This window comes from Carcharodon carcharias, chromosome 10 (assembly GCF_017639515.1).
Source record: "Carcharodon carcharias isolate sCarCar2 chromosome 10, sCarCar2.pri, whole genome shotgun sequence".
Classification (NCBI taxonomy): Eukaryota; Metazoa; Chordata; class Chondrichthyes; order Lamniformes; family Lamnidae; genus Carcharodon; species Carcharodon carcharias.
Genome location: NC_054476.1, coordinates 9,454,068 through 9,478,756, shown reverse-complemented (window position 1 = coordinate 9,478,756; position 24,689 = coordinate 9,454,068). Strand labels below are relative to the sequence as shown.

Below are 24,689 nucleotides of genomic sequence, written 5' to 3'. Positions count from 1 at the left end.
AATGCAATGAGGGGGTTTTACTCTTATTGGCTCAGGATCGAACTATTATATAAACAAATATTGAGCAGTGACCCTGTACTCCCTGATGGGAGGAATAGCCAGAGGCAGGTTCTGAGAGAATATCAAGTATAGACCTCAAATTTGTGGCCAAGGTGTTGGTGCCATGTTACGGAGGGAATGTCCAGAAAAGTAGGCGTTTAATGTCAACATCTTCTGATGATTTTGACTTCATTGTATCTCTGCAGGCTATAGTGTCCAAGCTCCACAAAGAGTGGAATCACGATTTTAAATGGTGCTTTTCCCTCCAAACTTACCTGTACTGGCGTTAAGGCCAATTTGAAATAAAAACTTAGAGCAACCTTGTCTCCCACTCCTCTAAGCCAACTGAAAACATGATTTACCCTGAGTGAGAGAAGGCACAATCAAGACGGCATTTCATCAAACTCCAGAAATATAAAATGAGTCAGAGATTGCTGAGATGTCACACTATTGGAATGGTGCATTAACACGGCAGCCCAATATTAATTTGTAAAAATATCCAGCAATTTACTGTGTGAAGGAGATACACTATCAATTCTGATTCTCTACAAACACTGGACAATTTGTGCTGCCCCACGTTATCCTCACCCAAGCCAATGAAAGTTTGTTCTCACCATGAGGCTCCCTGAGTTGATCCTTTAACGTGGTGCCTAGGCTTGTTTAAAAACGGAACAAAAACAGAATTACCTGGAAAAACTCAGCAGGTCTGGCAGCATCGGCGGAGAAGATGGGTCATGAGGACTCGAAACGTCAACTCTTTTCTTCTCTGCCGATGCTGCCAGACCTGCTGAGTTTTTCCAGGTAATTCTGTTTTTGTTTTGGATTTCCAGCATCCGCAGTTTTTTGTTTTTATCTCTTTGTTTAAAAACGGTGTGGCTGATCTCCTTGACACTTTGCGAACTGATATAGAGTTTACTTTTTAAAATCAGGCACTTCCATCCATACTGGTTGTACCTTTTCAAACCTATTGTCTGGGAATAAAGTTCTCTGCCTGTCTGTAAGCATAAATGCACAGAGAGGGCTCATTCATGGCTGCAAAAAGCAGATTCTCAGCCAAGCAGTATTATCAACTTACTGCCGATTGCATATCAATACTTCAGCTACTGATCTAAACTCAATTGTTGAAGCACAATTACAGCCTAATTGTCCTTGCAAACGGCCTGGAAGGGCTTTATGCTAACTTTGGGTGTTTCAAAGTGGGAGATTGTTCTACTTCCCAGCACAAGCAATCAACACACTAATTGGCACAAAATTCACCAATGATTTTTTTAACAAAGATAAAATAAATTGGTCCTGATGAGATTGTTGGGAAACTGGTTTGGATTTGACTCTGTAATAGAACTGAATTATAATAACCAGGTGCAGCAATTGACTCATATTTAACGCAGGAGCCTTACTAACAATTAATTTAGACCTGAATTTTTCATGTGATCGGTGGGGCCCAGGAGCGGCTGGGAAATGGACCCCCCGGCACGATAGGCACCCCCCCCACCCCCCCATTCGCAGTTTCATACTGACTGGCCAGTTAATGGCCAGCCAGCCTGAAACGCGCACTGAAAAACTCGGAGCTGCCGGGGTGGGGGTGGGGGGGGGGAGTTGGGGGGGTGGTGAGAAGAGGGTGGGCGCTGAGTCACGGCGGGCACGGGGTGAGCGCTGCGAGGAGAGCTGCCTGAAGGCGGAACAGCTGCCTCGGGGACCTGCAGACCCGCAAATAATGAAACAAAGCTCTGAAAAAGCTGCAACAAAATGTCCGTGCATCACAATCAAGCACCCGGAAGCACACCCTCTCATGAAACCGCTGCCCCCAGATGTTTCTTTTTATTTCATTTCCTAACGGAGATCTCATCCTGCCCTTGGACGGGGCTTCGTGAGAAACGTAAAGGCCGCCTGGTCAATTCGCCCGACACCATCCGTGAAAAATCGCAGACAATTGCACCGTTAATTGGCTTACTTGCCCGCTTAATTGTCGGCGGGCGTGCTGCTGACTTTTGCCCGTGCCTACCGAGTGAAATATCGTCCGGATCGGGTCAGGCACACATCCGCCCGCGGGACGTATAATTCTGCCCTTAGTCCCTTCCTAGTGTCACTTTAATAACTATTCCAAGCAAGTTCCCTCTGTCAGTGTTATCAGCAATACTGAAGTGCAAATATTCAGCAAAATCAACAGTGAAAGGTTTATCATAAATTTATCTTTTTTGATGAATAATTTCAGTAGGATGAAACGTTTTGATGTGTGGGCATGGAGTGTTTGCTCTTTGCCAGCATCAGATTTTTTCCCAGATAAAAGCAAAATCCTGTGGATGCTGGAAATCTGAAACAAAATTAAAAATAGCTGGAAAAACTCAGCAGGCCTGACAGCAGCTGCGGAGAGGGACACAGTTAACGTTTCGAGTCCGTATGACTCTTCATCAGAATTGAGGAAAAATAGAAATGTGGTGAAATATAAGCTGGTTGAGGGGGTGGTGGGACAGGTGGAGCTGGATAGAGGGCCAGTGGTAGGTGGGGGCGAAGAAGAGATTGCCAAAGATATCATAGACAAAAGGACAAAGGGGTGTTGATGGTGGTGATATTAGCTAAGGAATGTGCTAATGGTGACATTAAGGGTAGAAAGCAGGACGAGTAAGTGACAGATGGCCCTGGAGGGGGTGGGGTGGAGGGAAGGGATTGAAATAGGCTAAAAGGTGGATACTTAACATTGAGTTCAACAACTTCAGATCATGAATTCTCTCCTCCATCCCCACCCCCTTTCCGATCCCCTTTTTCCAATAATTTATATTTTTTAATATATTTTTCTTTTCCCACCTATTTCCATTATTTTTAAATGTATTTCCATCCATTGTTTCATCTCCACCTTTTAGCCTATTTCGATCCCTTCCCCACACCCCGCCCCCTCCAGGGCTATCTGTTACTTCCTCGTCCTGCTTTCTACCCTTACTGTCACCATTAGCACATTCCTTAGCTAATATCACCACTGTCAACACCCCTTTGTCCTTTTGTCAATTACATCTTTGGCAATCTCTTCTTTGCCTCTACCTATCACTGGCCCTCTATCCAGCTCCACCTGTCCCACCACACCCACCCCCCCCAAACCAGCTTATATTTCACCTCATTTCTATATTTCCTCAGTTCTGTTGAAGAGTCATACGGACTCGAAACGTTAACTGTGTTCCTCTCTGCAGATGCTGTCAGACCTGTTGAGTTTTTCCAGCTATTTTTAATTTTGTTTCAGATATTTCCAGGTCAGGTAGCACATAAGCAGGTGGAGAGTAAAGCTCTTTTACACTACTGCAGTTGTCCTCAACCTTGTAAGACATTTCTGCATCACACATATTGTCACTCTGAGTAAAAATTTCAATCTAGTGGCAGGCTGAGGGCAGTTGTGTACTTGTATCGATTGGGAGCTAAACTGAGACTTGACAAGCTCACGTTATGAAGATGGACACTTACAGCAACAGGTTTTCATCATCTTCCTGTGTGTTGAATCCAACCCAGATGTTTGAGCTTAAAGATTGATTCCAATCCACTGTATTACTCAGTGATCCAGCTTTAGTGTTTGATGAAGTTTAATCTTTTTTTGATTTTCTTATGATTTTCTGTGAGCTGCCTGAGACTAGAATAGGAAAAGGATCATTGCGTCTTTTCTGAGTCCCCCACACGCAACTAATAAAGGCTCTTTCTTACTGTAGTTTGTGCAGAACCAACCACAATTTACATTCTCACAGAACATTTCAGAATCTATAAACAATGATGCTAACTATCAAAGAGCTAACAACATTCAGAGGAATATCTGAGTCAGGTTATTTTCCATGAACAATGCCAACAAATACAGCAGATTCTTTCAGCAATCTGAAAGGAAAGAACAGTAGCACATCCTGTTTCTGTAACAGATTAAATATAGGCCTACATTTCGCAGTAGGAATAAGGGCGAGGCTGTGAGCATTGACTCTTATTAAGGAGTTAATTGGGCAGCAACAGGGGAAGATGGTGGTGTAGCAGTAATGTCACTGGACTAGTAATCCAGGCTAATGTTCTGGGGAAAAAAATCAAGAATTGCTGGAAAAACTCAGCAGGCCTAACAGCATCTGTAGAGAGAAAGACCGAGTTAACGTTTCGAGTCCGTATGACTCTTCTTCAAAACTAAAGAGAAGCTTTTTCAAGAGAATGCTCTGGGGACATGGGTTCAAATCCCACCACAGCAGCTGGTGGGATTTAAATTCAATTAATAAATCTGGAATTGAAAGCTAGTCTCAGTAATGGTGACCATGAAGCTATCATCAATTGTGGTAAAAACTGACCTGGTTCACTAATGTCGTTCAGAGAAGGAAATCTGCCACCCTTACCTGGTCTGGCCTCCATGTGACTCCAGATCCACAGCAATGCGGTTGTCTCTTAACTGCCCTCTGAAATGGCCGATCAAGGCCAGTTCAAAGATAATTAGGGGATGGGGGGCGGGGGGGTTGTGGGGCAACAAATGCTGGTCTTGCCAGTGATGCCCACATCCCATGAAAGAATAAAGGGGGCGAAAAATACTTGTCTGCGCACACGCAGTTAAACGTGAAATTGAGCTGCTCCGAAAGCTTTGCAACACTGGTACCTCACCGAGAAATTCACCACTCACCAACACAAGATGTTGTGGTTCTTACCCGTTAGATATCCATGAAAGATCGCAGAAGTTAGAGCATGTTCATGTCCAATCAAATGGCAGTAATGGTGCAGAAAGTCTTAAACACTATCAAACAATCTACCCGGCACTGAAAATTAACTTTTACAAGTGTGGAGTGTAGTTCCTTCAGATTTTTAAGGTTTTTAAAAATATACAAATTAATTTATTACCTTTTCTTGCTGTCTCTTTAAGCTGTCTCTCTTAATTTCTAATTTTTTCCCCCCTTTCTTTATTTTGTTTTCTGTGCTTGATTTAACATTAAATACTCTTACTCATTTACATAACATGGACGGAATTTAATACCCCTCCCCCTGGAGGCGGGTTCAGAGGTGGGGTGTTTGTGTGAACAGTTGGGTGGGGGTGAGAGGTGGAGACCCTGCCTCCCTCTGATCAAACTTGGGGGTGGGAGGGCAAGTGGAGGGTCTTCCCACCTGGAGGCCAATTAAGGCATTTAAGTGACCCCTGAAAGGCTACTTAAGGGCCTCATCCTGCTGCCACTAGTATTCAACCAGTGGGGGGGGGCGAGAGACTCGCTATTCAGTGAGGCTGCCCAGCATACCCTGACGGGTTTGCCTGTGACCTCCTGGTGGGGAGAGTTTCCTTGTTCTCAGGTACCTTATGCCAGATTGAGGAACCCGGCATCAGGAAGATGGGGGAGGCGCCCAACAGGAAGCCACCCGCCTCTCTTTGCTATCGTTACCCCACCCCCACTCCGGTCGACTGCCCCTTCCCATCCTACCCCACTTACCTCTCCCAGGAGGATCTGATCGGCCGGCAGCTCTTGTCCTGCCCCAGGCACAGCACTGCAGCAATCAGATGACCCTGGGGGGAGCCATGAGCCCAGTGGTCGGGTTCCCACTGGCAAGTAGGAACTTTACTTAGTTGGAGGTCTTGGCGGTCTGGTCAGTGGAGTTGGCAATGGACTTCCCCCCGCCTCCCCCCCTTCCCCACAACCACCAGGCACTCACCACCACTCTCTGCTCCTGCACACCATTTAGAATAGTATCCTTTATTTTTTGCTGTCCATGTTCTTTGTGCCAAAGAGTATTAGCTCACACTTCTCCGCATTGTATTTCATCTGCCACCTATCTGCCCACTCCACCAATGTGTCAATGTCCTTCTGAAGTTCTACACTGTCCTCCTCACAGTTTATAATTCTCCCAAGTTTTGTGTCATCCACAAACTTTGAAATTGTGACCTGCACACCAAGATCTAGATCATTTATATATATATTAGGAAAGGCAAGGGTCCCAATACTGACCTCTGGGGTACTCCACTACAAGCCTTCTTCCAGCCTGAAAAATACCCATTAATCATTACCCTCTGTTGCCTATCCCTAAGCCAATTTTGTATCCATGCTGCTACTGCCGTTTTTATTCCATGAGCTATAACTTTCCTCACAAGTCTGTTGTGTGGCACTGTATCGAACACCTTTTGGAAGTCCATATACACCACATTAATGGCCTTGCCCTCATCAACCATCTGTTACCTCTTCAGAAGACTCCAACAAGTTAGTTAAACACGATTTTCCTTTAACAAATCCAGGCTGACTCTTCCGAATCAATCCACATTTTTTCATGTCACTATTCTATCCCAAAAAATTGTTTCTAGAAGTTTCCCCACCACCGAAGTTAAACTGACTGGTCTATAGTTGCAGGGCAGGTCCTTACAACACTTTTTGAACAAGGGTGTAACGTTTGCAATTCTCCAGTCTTCCAACACCTCCCCCGAATCCAGGGGACATTGAAAGATCATTGTCAGTGCCTCTGCAATTCCCACTCTCACTTCCTTCAATATTCTTGGATGCATCTCATCTGCTCCCAGTGCCTTATCAACTTTAAGTACTGACAGCTTATCCAATACCTCCTCCTTATCAATTTTAAACCCTTCTAGTGACTGAGTTTCCTCTTCTGTCACCATGGCCTGGGCAGCATCTGCCTTGTAGGCAAAGACAGGTGCAAAGTATTCATTTAACACCTCAGCAATGCCTCTTGCCTCTATGTGTAAATCCCCTTTTTGGTCCCTAATCGGCCCTACTCCTCCGTTTACCACCCTTTTATAGTTGATGTGCTTCTAGAATACTTTGGGATTTCCTTTTATGTTAGCTGCCAGCCTTTTCATATTTGCTTTTTCACACCCCTCCTGAACCTTCTGTATTCAGCTTGGTTCACAATTGTATTTGCTACCTGACACCTGTCAAAAGCGCACTTTTTCTTCTTTAACTTAATTTCTATTTCCTTTCTCATACGCCCAGGTCTGCCCTTCCTTAAGCCAGGTCTCCATTATTGCCACAACATCATAATCCCACAAGGCATGTAACTCCCCAATTTTATTAACTACAATCCTTGCATTCACATACATGCAGTACAACCCTGATTTAGACTTCATTACTTGCTCCCTTACTCTGACTCCATCTATTAACTTACTATTCTCTATTTTAGTACTACCCGCTTCTCCCAGCATTCCGTGCGCCCTGGTATCACTTTCTAATAGTCTGTCCTGATTCCCAAACCCCTGTTGATTTAGTTTAAACCGTCCCCAACAGCACTAGCAAAAAGACCCACATGGAACTCAGTCCCAGCTCTGTTCAGATGCAACCCGTCTGGCTTGTACAGGTGTCATCTCCCCCAGAGCCAGTCCCAGTGTCCCAGGAATCTAAAGCCCTCCCTCCTGCACCAGCTGTCCAGCCACACATTCATCTGTCTTATCTTCCTGTTCCTGTGCTCACTTGTACGTGGCAGTGGGAGTAATCCAGAGATTACTACTTTAGAGGTCATGTTTGCTAATTTTCTACCCAACTCCCTAAATTCTGATTGCAAGACCACATTCCCTTTCCTACCTCTATTGTTAGTAGCAATGTGGACCACGACCTCTGGCTCTTGGCCCTCCCACTCAAGAATGTTCTGTGACCTTCTTGACCCTTGCACCAGGGAGGTAACAAATCATCCTGGAGTCACATTGATGGGAGGAAAAAACACCTGTCTGCTTCCCTAACTAAATAATCCCCTATCAGTATGCCCTACCGCTCTTCTTCCTCCCCTGCTGTATAGCTGAGCCACCATCAGGGGCTTGGCTCTTGCTGCACTCCTCCAAGGATCCATCGCCCTCACCGATATCCAGAATGGAACACCGGTTAGTGAGCGAGACCTTGGGCGACTCCATAAGACGTAGGAGCCATTCGGCCCATTGAGTCTGCTCTGCCATTCAGTGAGATCGTGGCTGATCTGATAATCCTCAACTCCACTTTCCTGCCTTGATTCCCTTACTGATTAAAAATCTGTCTATCCCAACCTTGAATATACTTAACAGCCAGGCTCTCCAGCCCTCTGCGGTAAAGAATTCCCCAAATTCACTACCCTCTGAGAGAAGAAATTCCTTCTCATCCCTCTCTTAAATGGGTAGCCTCTTACTCTGACATTATACCCTCTGGTCCTAGACTTTCCCACAAGGGGAAACAATCTCTCAGCATCTCCTGAACTCTCAATGTTTTATGTCCTGAGCTCTCGCTGTTTTATCCCAAAGCCCCCACTGTTTTATCTCCTGAGCTCTCGCTGTCTTATCCCAAAGCCCCTGCAGTTTTATCTCCTGAACTCTCGCTGCTTTATCCCAAAGCCCCCACTGTTTTATCTCCTGAGCTCTCGCTGTTTTATCCCAAAGCCCCTGCAGTTTTATCTCCTGAACTCTCGCTGCTTTATCCCAAAGCCCCCACTGTTTTATCTCCTGAACTCTCGCTGCTTTATCCCAAAGCCCCCACTGTTTTATCTCCTGAGCTCTCGCTGTTTTATCCCAAAGCCCCCACTGTTTTATCTCCTGAGCTCTCGCTGTCTTATCCCAAAGCCCCCACTGTTTTATCTCCTGAGCTCTCGCTGTTTTATCCCAAAGCCCCCACTGTTTTATCTCCTGAACTCTCGCTGCTTTATCCCAAAGCCCCCACTGTTTTATCTCCTGAACTCTCGCTGATTTATCCCAAAGCCCCCACTGTTTTATCTCCTGAACTCTCGCTGTTTTATCCCAAAGCCCCTGCAGTTTTATCTCCTGAGCTCTCGCTGCTTTATCCCAAAGCCCCCACTGTTTTATCTCCTGAGCTCTCGCTGTTTTATCCCAAAGCCCCTGCAGTTTTATCTCCTGAGCTCTCGCTGCTTTATCCCAAAGCCCCCACTGTTTTATCTCCTGAGCTCTCGCTGCTTTATCCCAAAGCCCCCACTGTTTTATCTCCTGAACTCTCGCTGTTTTATCCCAAAGCCCCCACTGTTTTATCTCCTGAGCTCTCGCTGTCTTATCCCAAAGCCCCCACTGTTTTATCTCCTGAGCTCTCGCTGTTTTATCCCAAAGCCCCTGCAGTTTTATCTCCTGAGCTCTCGCTGTTTTATCCCAAAGCCCCTGCAGTTTTATCTCCTGAACTCTCGCTGCTTTATCCCAAAGCCCCCACTGTTTTATCTCCTGAGCTCTCGCTGCTTTATCCCAAAGCCCCTGCAGTTTTATCTCCTGAGCTCTCGCTGCTTTATCCCAAAGCCCCCACTGTTTTATCTCCTGAGCTTTCGCTGCTTTATCCCAAAGCCCCTGCAGTTTTATCTCCTGAGCTCTCGCTGCTTTATCCCAAAGCCCCTGCAGTTTTATCTCCTGAGCTCTCGCTGCTTTATCCCAAAGCCCCCACTGTTTTATCTCCTGAACTCTCGCTGCTTTATCCCAAAGCCCCTGCAGTTTTATCTCCTGAGCTCCCGCTGCTTTATCCCAAAGCCCCCACTGTTTTATCTCCTGAACTCTCGCTGCTTTATCCCAAAGCCCCCACTGTTTTATCTCCTGAGCTCTCGCTGTTTTATCCCAAAGCCCCCACTGTTTTATCTCCTGAGCTCTCGCTGTCTTATCCCAAAGCCCCTGCAGTTTTATCTCCTGAACTCTCGCTGCTTTATCCCAAAGCCCCCACTGTTTTATCTCCTGAGCTCTCGCTGTTTTATCCCAAAGCCCCTGCAGTTTTATCTCCTGAACTCTCGCTGCTTTATCCCAAAGCCCCCACTGTTTTATCTCCTGAACTCTCGCTGCTTTATCCCAAAGCCCCCACTGTTTTATCTCCTGAGCTCTCGCTGTTTTATCCCAAAGCCCCCACTGTTTTATCTCCTGAGCTCTCGCTGTCTTATCCCAAAGCCCCCACTGTTTTATCTCCTGAGCTCTCGCTGTTTTATCCCAAAGCCCCCACTGTTTTATCTCCTGAACTCTCGCTGCTTTATCCCAAAGCCCCCACTGTTTTATCTCCTGAACTCTCGCTGCTTTATCCCAAAGCCCCCACTGTTTTATCTCCTGAACTCTCGCTGTTTTATCCCAAAGCCCCTGCAGTTTTATCTCCTGAGCTCTCGCTGCTTTATCCCAAAGCCCCCACTGTTTTATCTCCTGAGCTCTCGCTGTTTTATCCCAAAGCCCCTGCAGTTTTATCTCCTGAGCTCTCGCTGCTTTATCCCAAAGCCCCCACTGTTTTATCTCCTGAGCTCTCGCTGCTTTATCCCAAAGCCCCCACTGTTTTATCTCCTGAACTCTCGCTGTTTTATCCCAAAGCCCCCACTGTTTTATCTCCTGAGCTCTCGCTGTCTTATCCCAAAGCCCCCACTGTTTTATCTCCTGAGCTCTCGCTGTTTTATCCCAAAGCCCCTGCAGTTTTATCTCCTGAGCTCTCGCTGTTTTATCCCAAAGCCCCTGCAGTTTTATCTCCTGAACTCTCGCTGCTTTATCCCAAAGCCCCCACTGTTTTATCTCCTGAGCTCTCGCTGCTTTATCCCAAAGCCCCTGCAGTTTTATCTCCTGAGCTCTCGCTGCTTTATCCCAAAGCCCCCACTGTTTTATCTCCTGAGCTTTCGCTGCTTTATCCCAAAGCCCCTGCAGTTTTATCTCCTGAGCTCTCGCTGCTTTATCCCAAAGCCCCTGCAGTTTTATCTCCTGAGCTCTCGCTGCTTTATCCCAAAGCCCCCACTGTTTTATCTCCTGAACTCTCGCTGCTTTATCCCAAAGCCCCTGCAGTTTTATCTCCTGAGCTCTCGCTGCTTTATCCCAAAGCCCCCACTGTTTTATCTCCTGAACTCTCGCTGCTTTATCCCAAAGCCCCCACTGTTTTATCTCCTGAACTCTCGCTGCTTTATCCCAAAGCCCCCACTGTTTTATCTCCTGAACTCTCGCTGTTTTATCCCAAAGCCCCCACTGTTTTATCTCCTGATCTCTCGCTGCTTTATCCCAAAGCCCCCACTGTTTTATCTCCTGAGCTCTCGCTGCTTTATCCCAAAGCCCCCACTGTTTTATCTCCTGATCTCTCGCTGCTTTATCCCAAAGCCCCCACTGTTTTATCTCCTGAGCTCTCGCTGCTTTATCCCAAAGCCCCCACTGTTTTATCTCCTGAACTCTCGCTGTTTTATCCCAAAGCCCCCACTGTTTTATCTCCTGAGCTCTCGCTGTTTTATCCCAAAGCCCCCACTGTTTTATCTCCTGAGCTCTCGCTGTCTTATCCCAAAGCCCCCACTGTTTTATCTCCTGAGCTCTCGCTGTTTTATCCCAAAGCCCCCACTGTTTTATCTCCTGAACTCTCGCTGCTTTATCCCAAAGCCCCCACTGTTTTATCTCCTGAACTCTCGCTGCTTTATCCCAAAGCCCCCACTGTTTTATCTCCTGAACTCTCGCTGTTTTATCCCAAAGCCCCTGCAGTTTTATCTCCTGAGCTCTCGCTGCTTTATCCCAAAGCCCCCACTGTTTTATCTCCTGAGCTCTCGCTGTTTTATCCCAAAGCCCCTGCAGTTTTATCTCCTGAGCTCTCGCTGCTTTATCCCAAAGCCCCCACTGTTTTATCTCCTGAGCTCTCGCTGCTTTATCCCAAAGCCCCCACTGTTTTATCTCCTGAACTCTCGCTGTTTTATCCCAAAGCCCCCACTGTTTTATCTCCTGAGCTCTCGCTGTCTTATCCCAAAGCCCCCACTGTTTTATCTCCTGAGCTCTCGCTGTTTTATCCCAAAGCCCCTGCAGTTTTATCTCCTGAGCTCTCGCTGTTTTATCCCAAAGCCCCTGCAGTTTTATCTCCTGAACTCTCGCTGCTTTATCCCAAAGCCCCCACTGTTTTATCTCCTGAGCTCTCGCTGCTTTATCCCAAAGCCCCTGCAGTTTTATCTCCTGAGCTCTCGCTGCTTTATCCCAAAGCCCCCACTGTTTTATCTCCTGAGCTTTCGCTGCTTTATCCCAAAGCCCCTGCAGTTTTATCTCCTGAGCTCTCGCTGCTTTATCCCAAAGCCCCTGCAGTTTTATCTCCTGAGCTCTCGCTGCTTTATCCCAAAGCCCCCACTGTTTTATCTCCTGAACTCTCGCTGCTTTATCCCAAAGCCCCTGCAGTTTTATCTCCTGAGCTCTCGCTGCTTTATCCCAAAGCCCCCACTGTTTTATCTCCTGAACTCTCGCTGCTTTATCCCAAAGCCCCCACTGTTTTATCTCCTGAACTCTCGCTGCTTTATCCCAAAGCCCCCACTGTTTTATCTCCTGAACTCTCGCTGTTTTATCCCAAAGCCCCCACTGTTTTATCTCCTGATCTCTCGCTGCTTTATCCCAAAGCCCCCACTGTTTTATCTCCTGAGCTCTCGCTGCTTTATCCCAAAGCCCCCACTGTTTTATCTCCTGAACTCTCGCTGTTTTATCCCAAAGCCCCCACTGTTTTATCTCCTGAGCTCTCGCTGTCTTATCCCAAAGCCCCCACTGTTTTATCTCCTGAACTCTCGCTGTTTTATCCCAAAGCCCCCACTGTTTTATCTCCTGAGCTCTCGCTGTCTTATCCCAAAGCCCCCACTGTTTTATCTCCTGAGCTCTCGCTGTTTTATCCCAAAGCCCCTGCAGTTTTATCTCCTGAGCTCTCGCTGTTTTATCCCAAAGCCCCTGCAGTTTTATCTCCTGAACTCTCGCTGCTTTATCCCAAAGCCCCCACTGTTTTATCTCCTGAGCTCTCGCTGTCTTATCCCAAAGCCCCCACTGTTTTATCTCCTGAACTCTCGCTGCTTTATCCCAAAGCCCCCACTGTTTTATCTCCTGAACTCTCGCTGCTTTATCCCAAAGCCCCCACTGTTTTATCTCCTGAACTCTCGCTGCTTTATCCCAAAGCCCCTGCAGTTTTATCTCCTGAGCTCTCGCTGTTTTATCCCAAAGCCCCTGCAGTTTTATCTCCTGAGCTCTCGCTGCTTTATCCCAAAGCCCCCACTGTTTTATCTCCTGAACTCTCGCTGCTTTATCCCAAAGCCCCTGCAGTTTTATCTCCTGAACTCTCGCTGCTTTATCCCAAAGCCCCCACTGTTTTATCTCCTGAGCTCTCGCTGCTTTATCCCAAAACCCCTGCAGTTTTATCTCCTGAGCTCTCGCTGTTTTATCCCAAAGCCCCTGCAGTTTTATCTCCTGAGCTCTCGCTGCTTTATCCCAAAGCCCCCACTGTTTTATCTCCTGAGCTCTCGCTGTTTTATCCCAAAGCCCCTGCAGTTTTATCTCCTGAGCTCTCGCTTCTTTATCCCAAAGCCCCCACTGTTTTATCTCCTGAGCTCTCGCTGCTTTATCCCAAAGCCCCCACTGTTTTATCTCCTGAGCTCTCGCTGCTTTATCCCAAAGCCCCTGCAGTTTTATCTCCTGAACTCTCGCTGTTTTATTTCCTGAACTCTCGCAGTTTTATCTCCTGAGCTCTCGCTGTTTTATCTCCTGAACTCTCGATTTTTTGTCTCCCGAGCTGCCAAAGTTTTGGCCCCTGAAGTCTTGCTGTTTTATCATGAGCTATGAGGATTGTGCAGGAACTAAGAATTGATGTAGATGTTCAGCTGTGATCATATTGAATGGCAGAGCAGGCTCAATGGGCCCTATGTCCAATACTCCTGCTCCTATCTCATATGTTCTTGTGGATCAAAATTCTCCTGTTGGCTAATTGAGTGGAGGTTTTAACCCACTTATTTTATCTCATTTGATAAAGAGGTACACTGTTATCCCATTGTTCACCAAGGTTTCAGATTCCTCACAACATTCTCCACAACCAACTTTCCCAACATCAAGGCGCTAATCACTCAAAACCAGCTCCGCTGGGCGGGACATGTCATTCATATGCCTGGCTTCAGATTCCTAAAGCAACTGCTCTGCTCAGGACTCGGTCACACCAGGATATTCCCAGAAGATCAGTGGAATCGCTTTAGGGATGTTCTCAAAGCATCCCTGATGAGGTCAAACACCCCTGTCCACTCATGGGAGACCCTGGCTTGTGCTGACCAAAGTGGCGAAGGTTTATTTGGCACGGTACCGAGCACATCGAGAGCAGGCAGAGGCGAAGTCGAGGTTTCGGGCAGAGTGTGTGAACCTCTGAACACCTCATCTGCCCGACCCTTCAATCACCACCTGCTCCGCACATGGCAGAGTCCACACATCACGCATTGGGACTTATCAGCCATCTCAGAACCCATCGAGCCGGAATTGAAGCAAGTCCTCCTCAATCCCAAGGGACTGTCTAAGAAGAAGGAGACTGTTACCAGCTCGTGCTTCAAATAACTCTGTTAACAAAAACTTTTAAAACCTAAGTGTGCATAAATAAGCCTAAGCGGGCATGTCTCAAGATGCCCTACTCCAGCAAGATCTAGCCCAGTATATATAACAAAATTTTGAAACCCAAACGCGCAAAAACAATTCTAACCAACAGGGCACACTGCAGGTGGCCTGCTACAGCAAAACCTGGCCTGGTATGTTTCTGGGCCATAGATAATAAAAGGCGTAGCAGAAATAGCTCTCTGGGTGGCATTACCTGAGTTTAAAATTAAAGTTGAACTTAAGACTGTTTTGTTCCAAACACAGCTGCTGCACCTGTATTTATTTCACTGCAGTAAGTCAGCTTATGCAGCTTGCACATATTGTTACTGGTGTAAACAATTGAAGTAATTTATGTTCTGATTTCACAGAACATTATAAGTTGTGGAGGATTTTTCTTTGCTTTTGGAAGGGTTCTTTCTTTGCTATTTGCTGAATTGAGCAAAAGGCAATGGATCTTTTGATGTGGTTCCGTACTTTTTAAGTGGTATTGCGAACAAAATGCAGAACTGTTTTGGAATGGCTGAGGGTGAAATGACTCGAGCCAAGTATATGTTTAATTATATGTGTGTGGGTACAAAAAGTACAAATAAGACTGATTAAAGGTACACGTGTAACTTTTATCTACTACGCAGTTATTCAATGTATCAGCCCCTGTTACATAGAGTCATAGCAAACCAGAACAATTTGCTTCTTTTTATAAAGATGTCTATCACTGTAATCCTGTGCTAGAATCTCACTCTGAATCCATGGCCCCTTATATTAAAGGGGAGACAGGGAATATTTGGGCGAGGCTGAAATCGGCCAAAGAACCTTACTAGGCAGGGGACAAAGAGACCCTGCCTTTAATATCCATCGTATTGTAGGGTCACCTCCCACCTGACAACCAGCCCTATACAGCCTGGTGATGGGTAAGAAGATCAGTAGAGACAGGAGTTAGCATCTGGGGACCAGTGGAGGTGGCCCCCAACAGCGGGGAGGGAGCGTCAGCTGTGAGTTGAGATTGGGTGGGGTTTTGGGGAAGGCTAGAAAGTGGGAGGGCAAGGGGGAAGAGGTGTCCGATTGGCAGGGCTGGGGGTAAAGTTGCCAACTGTGAATAAATATATTCCTGGAGGTTTCATCACATGACTTGCTCCCATTCTCTAGTCATTTGTCAGCCAACACATCCATTCTTGTGATGTACTGCTTTCCTGTGCCAACTGGAAAGCAAAAAGACTCATTTCCCAATTGGATGATGCTTGTTTGTCAGCCACTTTTTTCTCACTTTCAATATTTTTATACCTGATAAAGAGAAATGTTCAAAGAAAATGACAAAAAGGAACAATATTTTTTAATGCCCTGATGATTTCTCTCCAGGGTTGCACACAGCAGTGTCCTGGAGATTGACCTTCAATTCCTGGAGACTCCAGTCCAATCCTGGAGGGTTGGCAACCCTACTGGGGGAGGCTGAAGGCTCCCTTTACGGGCCCTGGGGTGTGGAGTGGGGAGCACTCCTACTCCCACTGAGCATCATGATGTGCTAAAAGACACTTACCATGGGAAGCCAGCAGCTCCTGTCTTGATCAGCTGCCAGGCATCCCACAGGTAAGGCCCTCCCCAGTTTACTATGAAATTTAAATTGTGGCACCAATTATGATATCAAGCTGTATCTTTGCCATGTTAATTAAGTGTTTTGCGGCCATTTCATCCATGGTTGGATTTTATCACTTTAAAATTTAAAACTGGGGTAGAATGGGTCAGGTTGCTGATCCTGATAATTTAACACCACCCCTAACCCTCTCACCCGGGAGGGGGTGGGGGGTGGGGGGGGTGGGGTGGGGTTGTGTGGAGGAGTTGGACGGATTAAGATCATGGCCCACGGGAGACTGTTACCGTGTTTTTTTTTATTCTTTCACGGGACATGGGCACTGCTGGTGAGGCCAACATTCACTTGAAAAGGCTTTGACTCTTTTTGGAGATACGATTAGGCGCAATCGTGCCACATACACTATGGCAAATCTAAACAGGAGACATGTTCTTATCACTGTACAAGCAGAGAGTGGCAAGATCTGACAAGGTTTATTGGCATTTTCAGCTGTCCTTTCCATCCTGCACACAGACGGACAAGTGAACTCTTCCTAAATTAAAGTCAGAGCCATTTGGCATAGCTAGTGTTTGTCAGCTTTCCATGGTTTGCATTGAGATTAGTTTAATTTATTTCAGTGAGAAGTGCCCAAGCACACTTGGAGACCATTCCTAAATAGCTATGTTGGCATGTTAAATTACAAAATTTATGTCACCATAACACATAGCAAGGCTACACCCTCTGCTCCCCCACCCCATTAACCACCCCCCCCCACCCTCCCCCACCCACACACCCCCAGCCCCCCTCCACTCAATGGACAAATGTGCTGTGGTACTGGGGAACAATGATCATAAAGATCTCAGGCTTGATCCCTGATCTGCACCAGTAGCCAGGTTCAGTGACAGTCTGACTGCGTTAGATAGTAAGAGAACAGTCAAGGTTCCCTACCCTGATCGTCATCCTGCTGGGAATGCCCGCTTATAGATGGATAGCCGGTGCCACAATTTAAATTTCATTGTAATTGGTGGAGGCGGTGGGGTAGTATTTTTCACCCATGGGGCGTCTGGAGCTGATCAAGGCAGGAGCTGCCAACTTCCCATGGTGAGTGTCTCTGTTAGCACATCATGGTGCTCAGAGGGAGTAGGAGTGTGCCCCACTCCACACCCCCAAGGACATAAAGGAAGCCTTCAACCTCCCCCCAAGTGAAGATCAAATTAGATTTACATCTCACCCCTGACATTTAATAGCATGTTGGCACTCAGTGTCTACACTGAGCAAAGGAATTGGAGGTGGAAGCAATGTTGGGAGGTATGGACCTGTGGCTGAAAGTGAATCATGAGGAGATGAGGGAAGAAAATTGGAGGGGAAAAGAAAGCACAGATTTGCATTGAGGAAATGATATAATCCCAGCCCTTTAAATAATTAATTTGGTGTCCTCTGAATGATGCCCTAACTTCAAACCAGAGCTAACGTGCAAATCGTCTGATTTTTTTAAAAGAAAATGCAGGACTTCATGCAATCCTAATATTCATCGTTAGAAAGGTAAAAATGACCTTCAAACTGAATTGTTTCCAGATGGTTGGTGGTGTGTTGTAGTTGATTCAAGGAGTCTGAGTTGCTATGGCAACAGGCACTTTTACATGCATGTTGTCGTCTGGAGCTATGGATCGTGATGGTCGAGGCTCCAACGTTCTTTCCATCACATGGTTGACCAGTAATCTCTCCCGCTCTTAGTGCCTGCCTATGGCGTGTGTTGGAAGGATTTGCAGGTTGTTACTTAACTGATTTGGCTGTTCCAGATGGTTATACCTCTAAATTAAAGGGATAAGTTGAGTGAATAGTTACATTAAGGGTCTGTTTAACGCACTGTACAAGCTCACAATGCCTGCAAGAAGGCTGGCGGAAGAGTTCCTTTCCAACATGGTATCACCACCATGGAGTGGGGAACCATGGACATCTCCAGGGTTGTGACAATGAGACAGTCGGGCAAGGCAGAATAGGATCTGTGGTGGAGATGGTGATTCCAGTGGGCGATGAGTTCATTGATGGGGTGCATTGCACTCACCCTGGTCCAACAGCATGCCAAAAACTGAGTTGCATTGTGAAGCGTCAGCACGGCAGAAGTTTCTGCTCTCTCCAACGCTAGTTCTCACAATCTCTCCTTGTGTCTCCCGTAGGACCAGACACGGAAGCAATGAAATCATCTTCCTCACCACCACCACCAGGCCAAGTGCAGGCGCAGCAGAGCTCAGATAAAGCACCACCAGACTTCACAAGTGCATCCTCCACCAGCGCAGATCCAGTCACATTGGTGGGTCCTTGTGCATGATTAGTTAGGTGTGTCTGGTGGTCTGAGATTCATAAATAAAAGATGGATGAAATTCTCGAGTTCGACCTACTGGGGATTTTCACCAAAACGAGTAAAGTCTCAAACTGAGGCATTTAGCAAGCAGCTGCCTTATACCATACTTTATCCAGAAGTTACAAATCACAACATACCATAACATACAGATGGCCGTTCTGACATAGTATTGCATGCTGCATTAGCGGCTGGTTTGGGTTCTGATTTACTTTTATTACTTTGATTTCTTATCATGGCAGCCTGTAGACTGGGCAAGCACACAACCCTTAAAAATTTGATATTTAAACTTTCCGATCTCCTGCATAGCATGGGTTCCCTTGATTCTTCTAGTACTTGGTTGTTCTTTAACCTAATCTGCTGCTCTGCTGTGATGGATTCCTCCACTGTGGTGGATCATGCAGTCAGAGGGAATCATGGATTCTCCTCAGCTGAGGCAACAACCACCTTGGATATCTGTAATCAGTTTCTGGAATAGTTTCTGCAGATTCCCACCAAGTCGGACTTCATCCATCTTTTATTTATGAATCTCAGACCTTCAAACACACCTAACTAGTCATGTATAAGGACCCATCAATGTGACAGGATCTGTGCTGGTGGAGGGTGCACTTGTAAGGTGTGATGTTGCTTCATCTGAGCTCTGCTGCACCTGCACTTGGCCTGATCTGGCACTAATTTGAACAAGGGTCCCTCTGGAAGCCCACAAGGGCCCCTCTGGGAGCCCACAAGGGCTTACTTGTCATGCTTCCCGCAAGGTGAGATCCCCATTGCCACTGGATTATACCAGTGACAGCCTCAATTGGCAACAGAAAGCCATCCATGGACCTCCCTGTCATGGACACAATTGGAGTGGAGGCAGGAAGGTGGTCAGGTCCCCACTTACCATCCTCCCACCTGATTAAATGCTCCCACTCCACAAACCTGACTCTGGGGAGGGCAGAAGATTCTGGCCTTGTTCCCTCTGCTCTTCATATCTTAAAGCAACACTATGTGCTCCATTATTCAAGCAGCAGAATGGGCCTTAAGAACCAATTATCACAGCTCACTGTTCCATTGTGTAGTCAGGGGTCTAGATGGGATCTTGGGGATTGTCTACTCTCCCAAAGTATGCTGCTCAAGTTTGTAGTTTCTCAGAACCATTACTCTTTATTTACATCAAGTATTTACACACATGGACGTCTACACGAGTTTGGAACTTCTCCTTCTTCCAGATCTCTATTACTTCTCAATCATGTGACCTGACATCATTATTACATCAGCATTATGTATGCTTCTGACGTTAACCCCTTACTCTACATCTCCCCCCCAAACCTTTACCCGCATCATATTTACACCCTCCTACATCTCCCCACAAAGTCTCAGACTTCCCAGGGTTAGACTCTGAGGTGCCTTGACCAATCTCTCTGATCTGGTCCTGTCCTCCTTTTGAGGTCGAGAATATTCAGTAGTCTTCTTTCTGTTGGTGTGAATATTCTTCTCCTGGGTGACTATAGAGTTTGTAGTAGGTCTTTCCTCTTCTTCATGATCTGCATACTAAACCCCTTGGCTTTCTCTTCAAGGATACCAAGGTGCTGCGGTTTCTCCTTATGACAGCCTGGCCTGGCTCAACCCTGTATGATCTTGGTTGTGGAGCTTTTTCAATGATTGTACCTTCCCTCTGTTGGTCTCGGACCCATATTCTCTCCACAGGTTTCAGCACTGGTAACTTATGTGCCCTATGCCTGTGATAAAAGTTCTGAGCCTGATTGCTTCCCTGTTCTCCCACACGCTGTTGTATCCTCTCGTGGTCGCTTGTGGTAATATTGGGTTTGAAATTTTTTCTAGAAATGGAAACTGTGTTCTCAATCTCTTACCCATTAGTAACTCTGATGGTGAGAAACCATTTTGTAGTGGTGAGGACCAATAACTCAGAAAAACTAGATTAGAATCTTCATTGTTCTTCAATAAATCTTTGTTGGCTCATACCCCTCTCTCAGCTTCTCCATTCACCTGAGGATATGGGGTGAACTGGTTACATGCGCAAAGCAATGTTTGTTTGCGAAATCGTGGCATAGCTTATTAGCAAATTGCGGCCCATCATCAGACACTACGATGTCTGGGCCGCCATAGAACCATAGAAAAGTTACGGCACAGAAAGAGGCCATTCAGCCCATCATGTCTGTGCCAGCCAAAAAAAAGAGGAAAAAAAAAGGAAACTAGCTGCTCATTTTAATCCCGCTTTCCAGCACCTGGTCAGTAGCCTCGCCGGTTACAGCACTTCAGGTGCAGATCCAGGTATCTTTTAAATGGGTTGAGCATTTCAGCCTCTACCACCAATTTAGGCAGTGAATTCCAGACGCCCACCGCCCTCTGGGTGCAAAATTCTTTCCTCATGTCCTCTCTAATCCTTCTACCAATCGCCTTAAATCTATGCCCCGTGTAATCAGCCCCTCAGTCAAGGGTAGCAGCCCTTCCTGTCCACCCTACCCAGGCACCTCACAATCTTATACATCTCAATTAGGTCACCCATCAGCCTCCTCTGTTCTAAGGAAAACAACCCTAGCCTATCCAATCTTTCTTCATAGCTGCAATTTTCAAGCCCTGTCAACATTCTTGTAAATCTCCTCTGTACTCCCTCCAAAGCAATGATGTCCTTCCTGTAATGTGGTGACCAGAATTGTACACAAAATTCCAGCTTTGGCCTAACCATTGTTTTATACAGTTCCATCATTACATCCCTGCTTTTGTATTCAATATCTCATCCATTAAAAGAAAGCATTCCATATGTTTTCTTTACCACCTTATCCACCTGTCCTGCCACCTTCCAGGACCTTTGGACATGCACTCCAAGTCTCTCACATCCCCTCTGAATATATTTTTGTTTATTGAGTATTCCCTTGCTTTGTTTGCCCTCCCAAAATGCATTACCTCACACTTCTCCAGATTGAATTCCATTTGCCACTTTTCAGCCCACTGAACAAACCATTGATGTCATTCTGGAGTCGACAGCCAACCTCTTCACTATCAACTACACAGCCAATTTTTGTGTCATTACAAATTTCCCAATCCTGCCTCCCACATTTAAGTCTAAGTCATTAATATATGCCACAAACAGCAAGGGCCCCAACACTGAGCCCTGTGGAACACCACTAGAAACTGCTTTCCATTTGCAAAAATATCCATTGACCATTACCCTTTAGATGTTTTGCCATGTTTTGCATAAATTCTCTTGAGGGATTGGATGTTTCTGCTGTGATACTATGCAATCTGTTTACTTTTTTACTTCATTCTATCATGAGTAGTAATCAGTGACAATAAGGAAGCTTTTCCCCTTAATTTCAAGTAAGTCCATCCTAAGCGCTCCTTCAGCCTTGATGGAAAAGGTTTGCTGGGTCTTTTACACACTGCCACCATGTTTCATTGTGTGGTTGTGGTCTAGACAGGGATTGTCTACTCTCTGAAGTATGCTGCTCGAGGCTGCAGTTTCTGAAAGTCATTATTCTTAACTTAAATCAAGTATTTACACACATGGACCTCCACACTGGGTTGGAGCTTTTCCTCCACCCAGATCTCTCTTACTTCTTAGTTATGTACCTGACATCATTATTACATCAGCATCATGTATGCTTCTGATGTTGACCCTTTACTCTGAATTCATTCTTCTGAAGTATGGACCAAAAGGAAGATCACCTGCTTTCAACATGAATTAATTGGCAACCGCATATAAGACTGGAACAATAATTACTGTCATACGCATCCTGCTGACTGGAGCAGAGTGGACCTGGCAATGCTTTTTTTTCTTTCACAGGGTGTGAACGTCACTGGCTGAGTCAGCGTTTATTGCCCATCCCTAATTGCTCTTGAGAAGGTGGTGAGGAGCTGCGATCTTGAACTGCTGCAGTCCATGTGATTTAGGAACACTCACAGTGATGTTCTGGAGGGAGTTCCAGGATTTTGACCCAGCAACAGTGAATGAACGGTGATATAGTTTCAACTCAGGATGGTGTGTGGCTTGGAGGGGTACTTGCAGGTGGTGGTGTCTCTGTCCTTCTAGGTGATAGAGGTCGCGGGTTTGGAAGGTGTTGTTGAAGGACCCTTGTTGAGTTGTTGCAGTGCATCTTGTTGATGGTACACACTGCTGTGACGGTGCATCGGAGGTGGAGGGAGTGACTGTTTAAGGTGGTGGATGAGGTGCCAATTAGCAGGCTGCTTTTTCCTCGATGGTAAGTGTTGTTGGAACTGCACTCATCCAGTCTACTGGAGAGTATTCCATCACATTCTTGATTTGAGCCTTGTAGATGGCAGACAGGCAATGGGGAGTCGGGAGGTGAGTTACTCGTCACAGGATTCCTAGCATCAGACCTACCCTTGTAGCCACTGTATTTACAGGACTGGTTCAGTTCAGTTTCTGGTCAATGGTAACCCCCAGGATGTTGATAGTGGGGGATTCAGTGATGGTAGTGCCATTGAATGTCAAGGGGCGATGGTTAGATTCTCTCTTCTCGGAGGTGGTCATTGCCATTGCCTGGCACTTGTGTGGCACAAATGTTACTTGACACTTAACAGCCCAAGCTTGCACGCTGTCCAGGTCTCACTGCAGATGAACACGGACTGCGAATGGTGCTGAACATTGTGCAATCGTCAGTGAACATCCCCACTTCTGACCTTATGGTGGAAGGAAGGCCATTGATGAAGCAGCTAAAGATGGTTGTGCTGAAGACACTATCTTGAGGAACTCCTGCAACGATGTTTTCTGACTGAAATAATTGACCTCCAACAACCATGATCATCTTCCTTTATGCTAGGTATGACTGCAACTAGTGGAGAGTTTCCACACTGATTCCCATTGACCACAATTTTGCTAGGGATTCTTGATGCCACACTCAGTCAAATGCTGTCCTGATACCGAGGGCAGTCACTCTGACCACACCTCTTGATCTCGTTTGTCCATTTTTGAGGAGGACGATATTTGTGGAGCCTCACCTACCTGCCTGCCCCTGCTCTCTCCATGATTATACCAGCATCAGGGGTGGCGTCAGACAGCTTGCCCACCAGTTAGCCAATTAATGTCCACCTAAGGGCCTCATCCCACTCCTGCCCAACGCGGGAGAGGCCTATCCCAAGCAGTTAACCTGGCAAGTTTTCCTCCACGGGTTGATTTGTGGGGGCACCCTCCTTAACTGGCTCCCTGGGTCCATCAGACAGTCTCTTCCCAAGCTCAACCTCCCAGGTTGTCCCCCCCAACCCTCGTGTCCTCTCAAATTCCAGCCCAACCCTCCCCCCACTGGCCGACCCCGAAACACTCTAAAAGTTCCGATCCAGCGCAGCTCACCTCTTCACCGCCCAAGCGCAGTACCGGTAGTGGCCACTGCCCACGTTGGCGCTGCCAGCCTCTAATTGATTGGCAGTTCTCGGAAGCGGGACTTCCTGTCCCGCCTCCAGCAAAAATACATGGGGCAGCCGCTCTTCCTGTGGGTAGGCTTCCTCACCCTGACTTTTTAGCCAGGGAGGGCAGGGACCATGGCACCCTGTGTCACCCAGCCTCGCAACACTGCAAGGCTGCTGGACCTCAAGAGATCTTCTTTTCACTCCTGATATCAAAGAGGCACCTTAGCAGTAACCTTCATGGCCCTCTCTGATGATAGCTGCATCCTGCAGCCAGCACAGGGAGTCTGTTAGAAAAGCAATAAGGTAAGGCTGCAGTTTAAATCATAGTCAACAGTGTGTGTGCGTCTTGGCCTCACTGCTGACCTGGAAGATCTGAGCCATAATAAAAATACTGCACTTTCCAATGTACAATATTAACTATTAACTCTGTTTGGCAAGCCACTGTAAAAAAAAAATCTAATTATAATATTTTTCACTTTGTTGCTGAAATAAATTATTTATTACATTCCTATATACACTTTTAATTATTCAGCAGTTTCAGAAATATACATTAATTATTAACAAGAGTAAGCTATTTTATTTTCTATGTTGCCTGATATGATGTAGTTCATTATGCTTGTTAGACTATGCATATCAACTAATAATATCAGTAGTTATGCTTACTGATTTAGCATTGAAAGTAATTAACCAATGAATAAGTGTCATTGTAGTTCAATATGTTTGGCAAAGAGGTTGCTTTAAAATAGGCAATTATTTCAAAAAGATTTTATTTTACCACCAGTGCTAACTTAATTATGTTGCTCATGTTGTGAATGTGAGAATGCCTCAAGCCCTATTTAATTATTTTGACTTGTTGCAGGATTGTCCTTATGGATGACGCAATGGACTGCCCAATGTCATTTATGGACTTTCTGTACGCCTTCCAGATTCAATTATGCTACTGTGGTAAGTTCATATCTCATTGCACACTCATTTCGCCAGGTTGAATGAACAGCCGTGATCTCACTGAATGTTGGAACAGGCTCAAGAGCTGAATCCCCTACTTCTCTTCCTATGTACTGTAAGATAGAGCGGTTGATATATAGATGGACAATCCATGGTAGCAGCCTCCTGGAATTTAGAGGATACTCAGCAAGTAG

At 46.1% G+C, this 24,689-nt stretch overlaps 1 protein-coding gene across 2 annotated transcripts in view; it reads left to right on the top strand.

Moving 5' to 3' along the window:
• Nucleotides 1–24,689, top strand: part of c10h11orf49 (chromosome 10 C11orf49 homolog) — a 318,360-nt gene that overhangs the window by 226,075 nt on the left and 67,596 nt on the right. For both annotated transcript variants that reach the window (XM_041197973.1, XM_041197972.1), the window contains one exon: nt 24,410–24,495. In XM_041197973.1, coding sequence (XP_041053907.1) covers nt 24,410–24,495 — 86 coding nt within the window. The remainder of the gene's footprint in view (nt 1–24,409; nt 24,496–24,689) is intronic.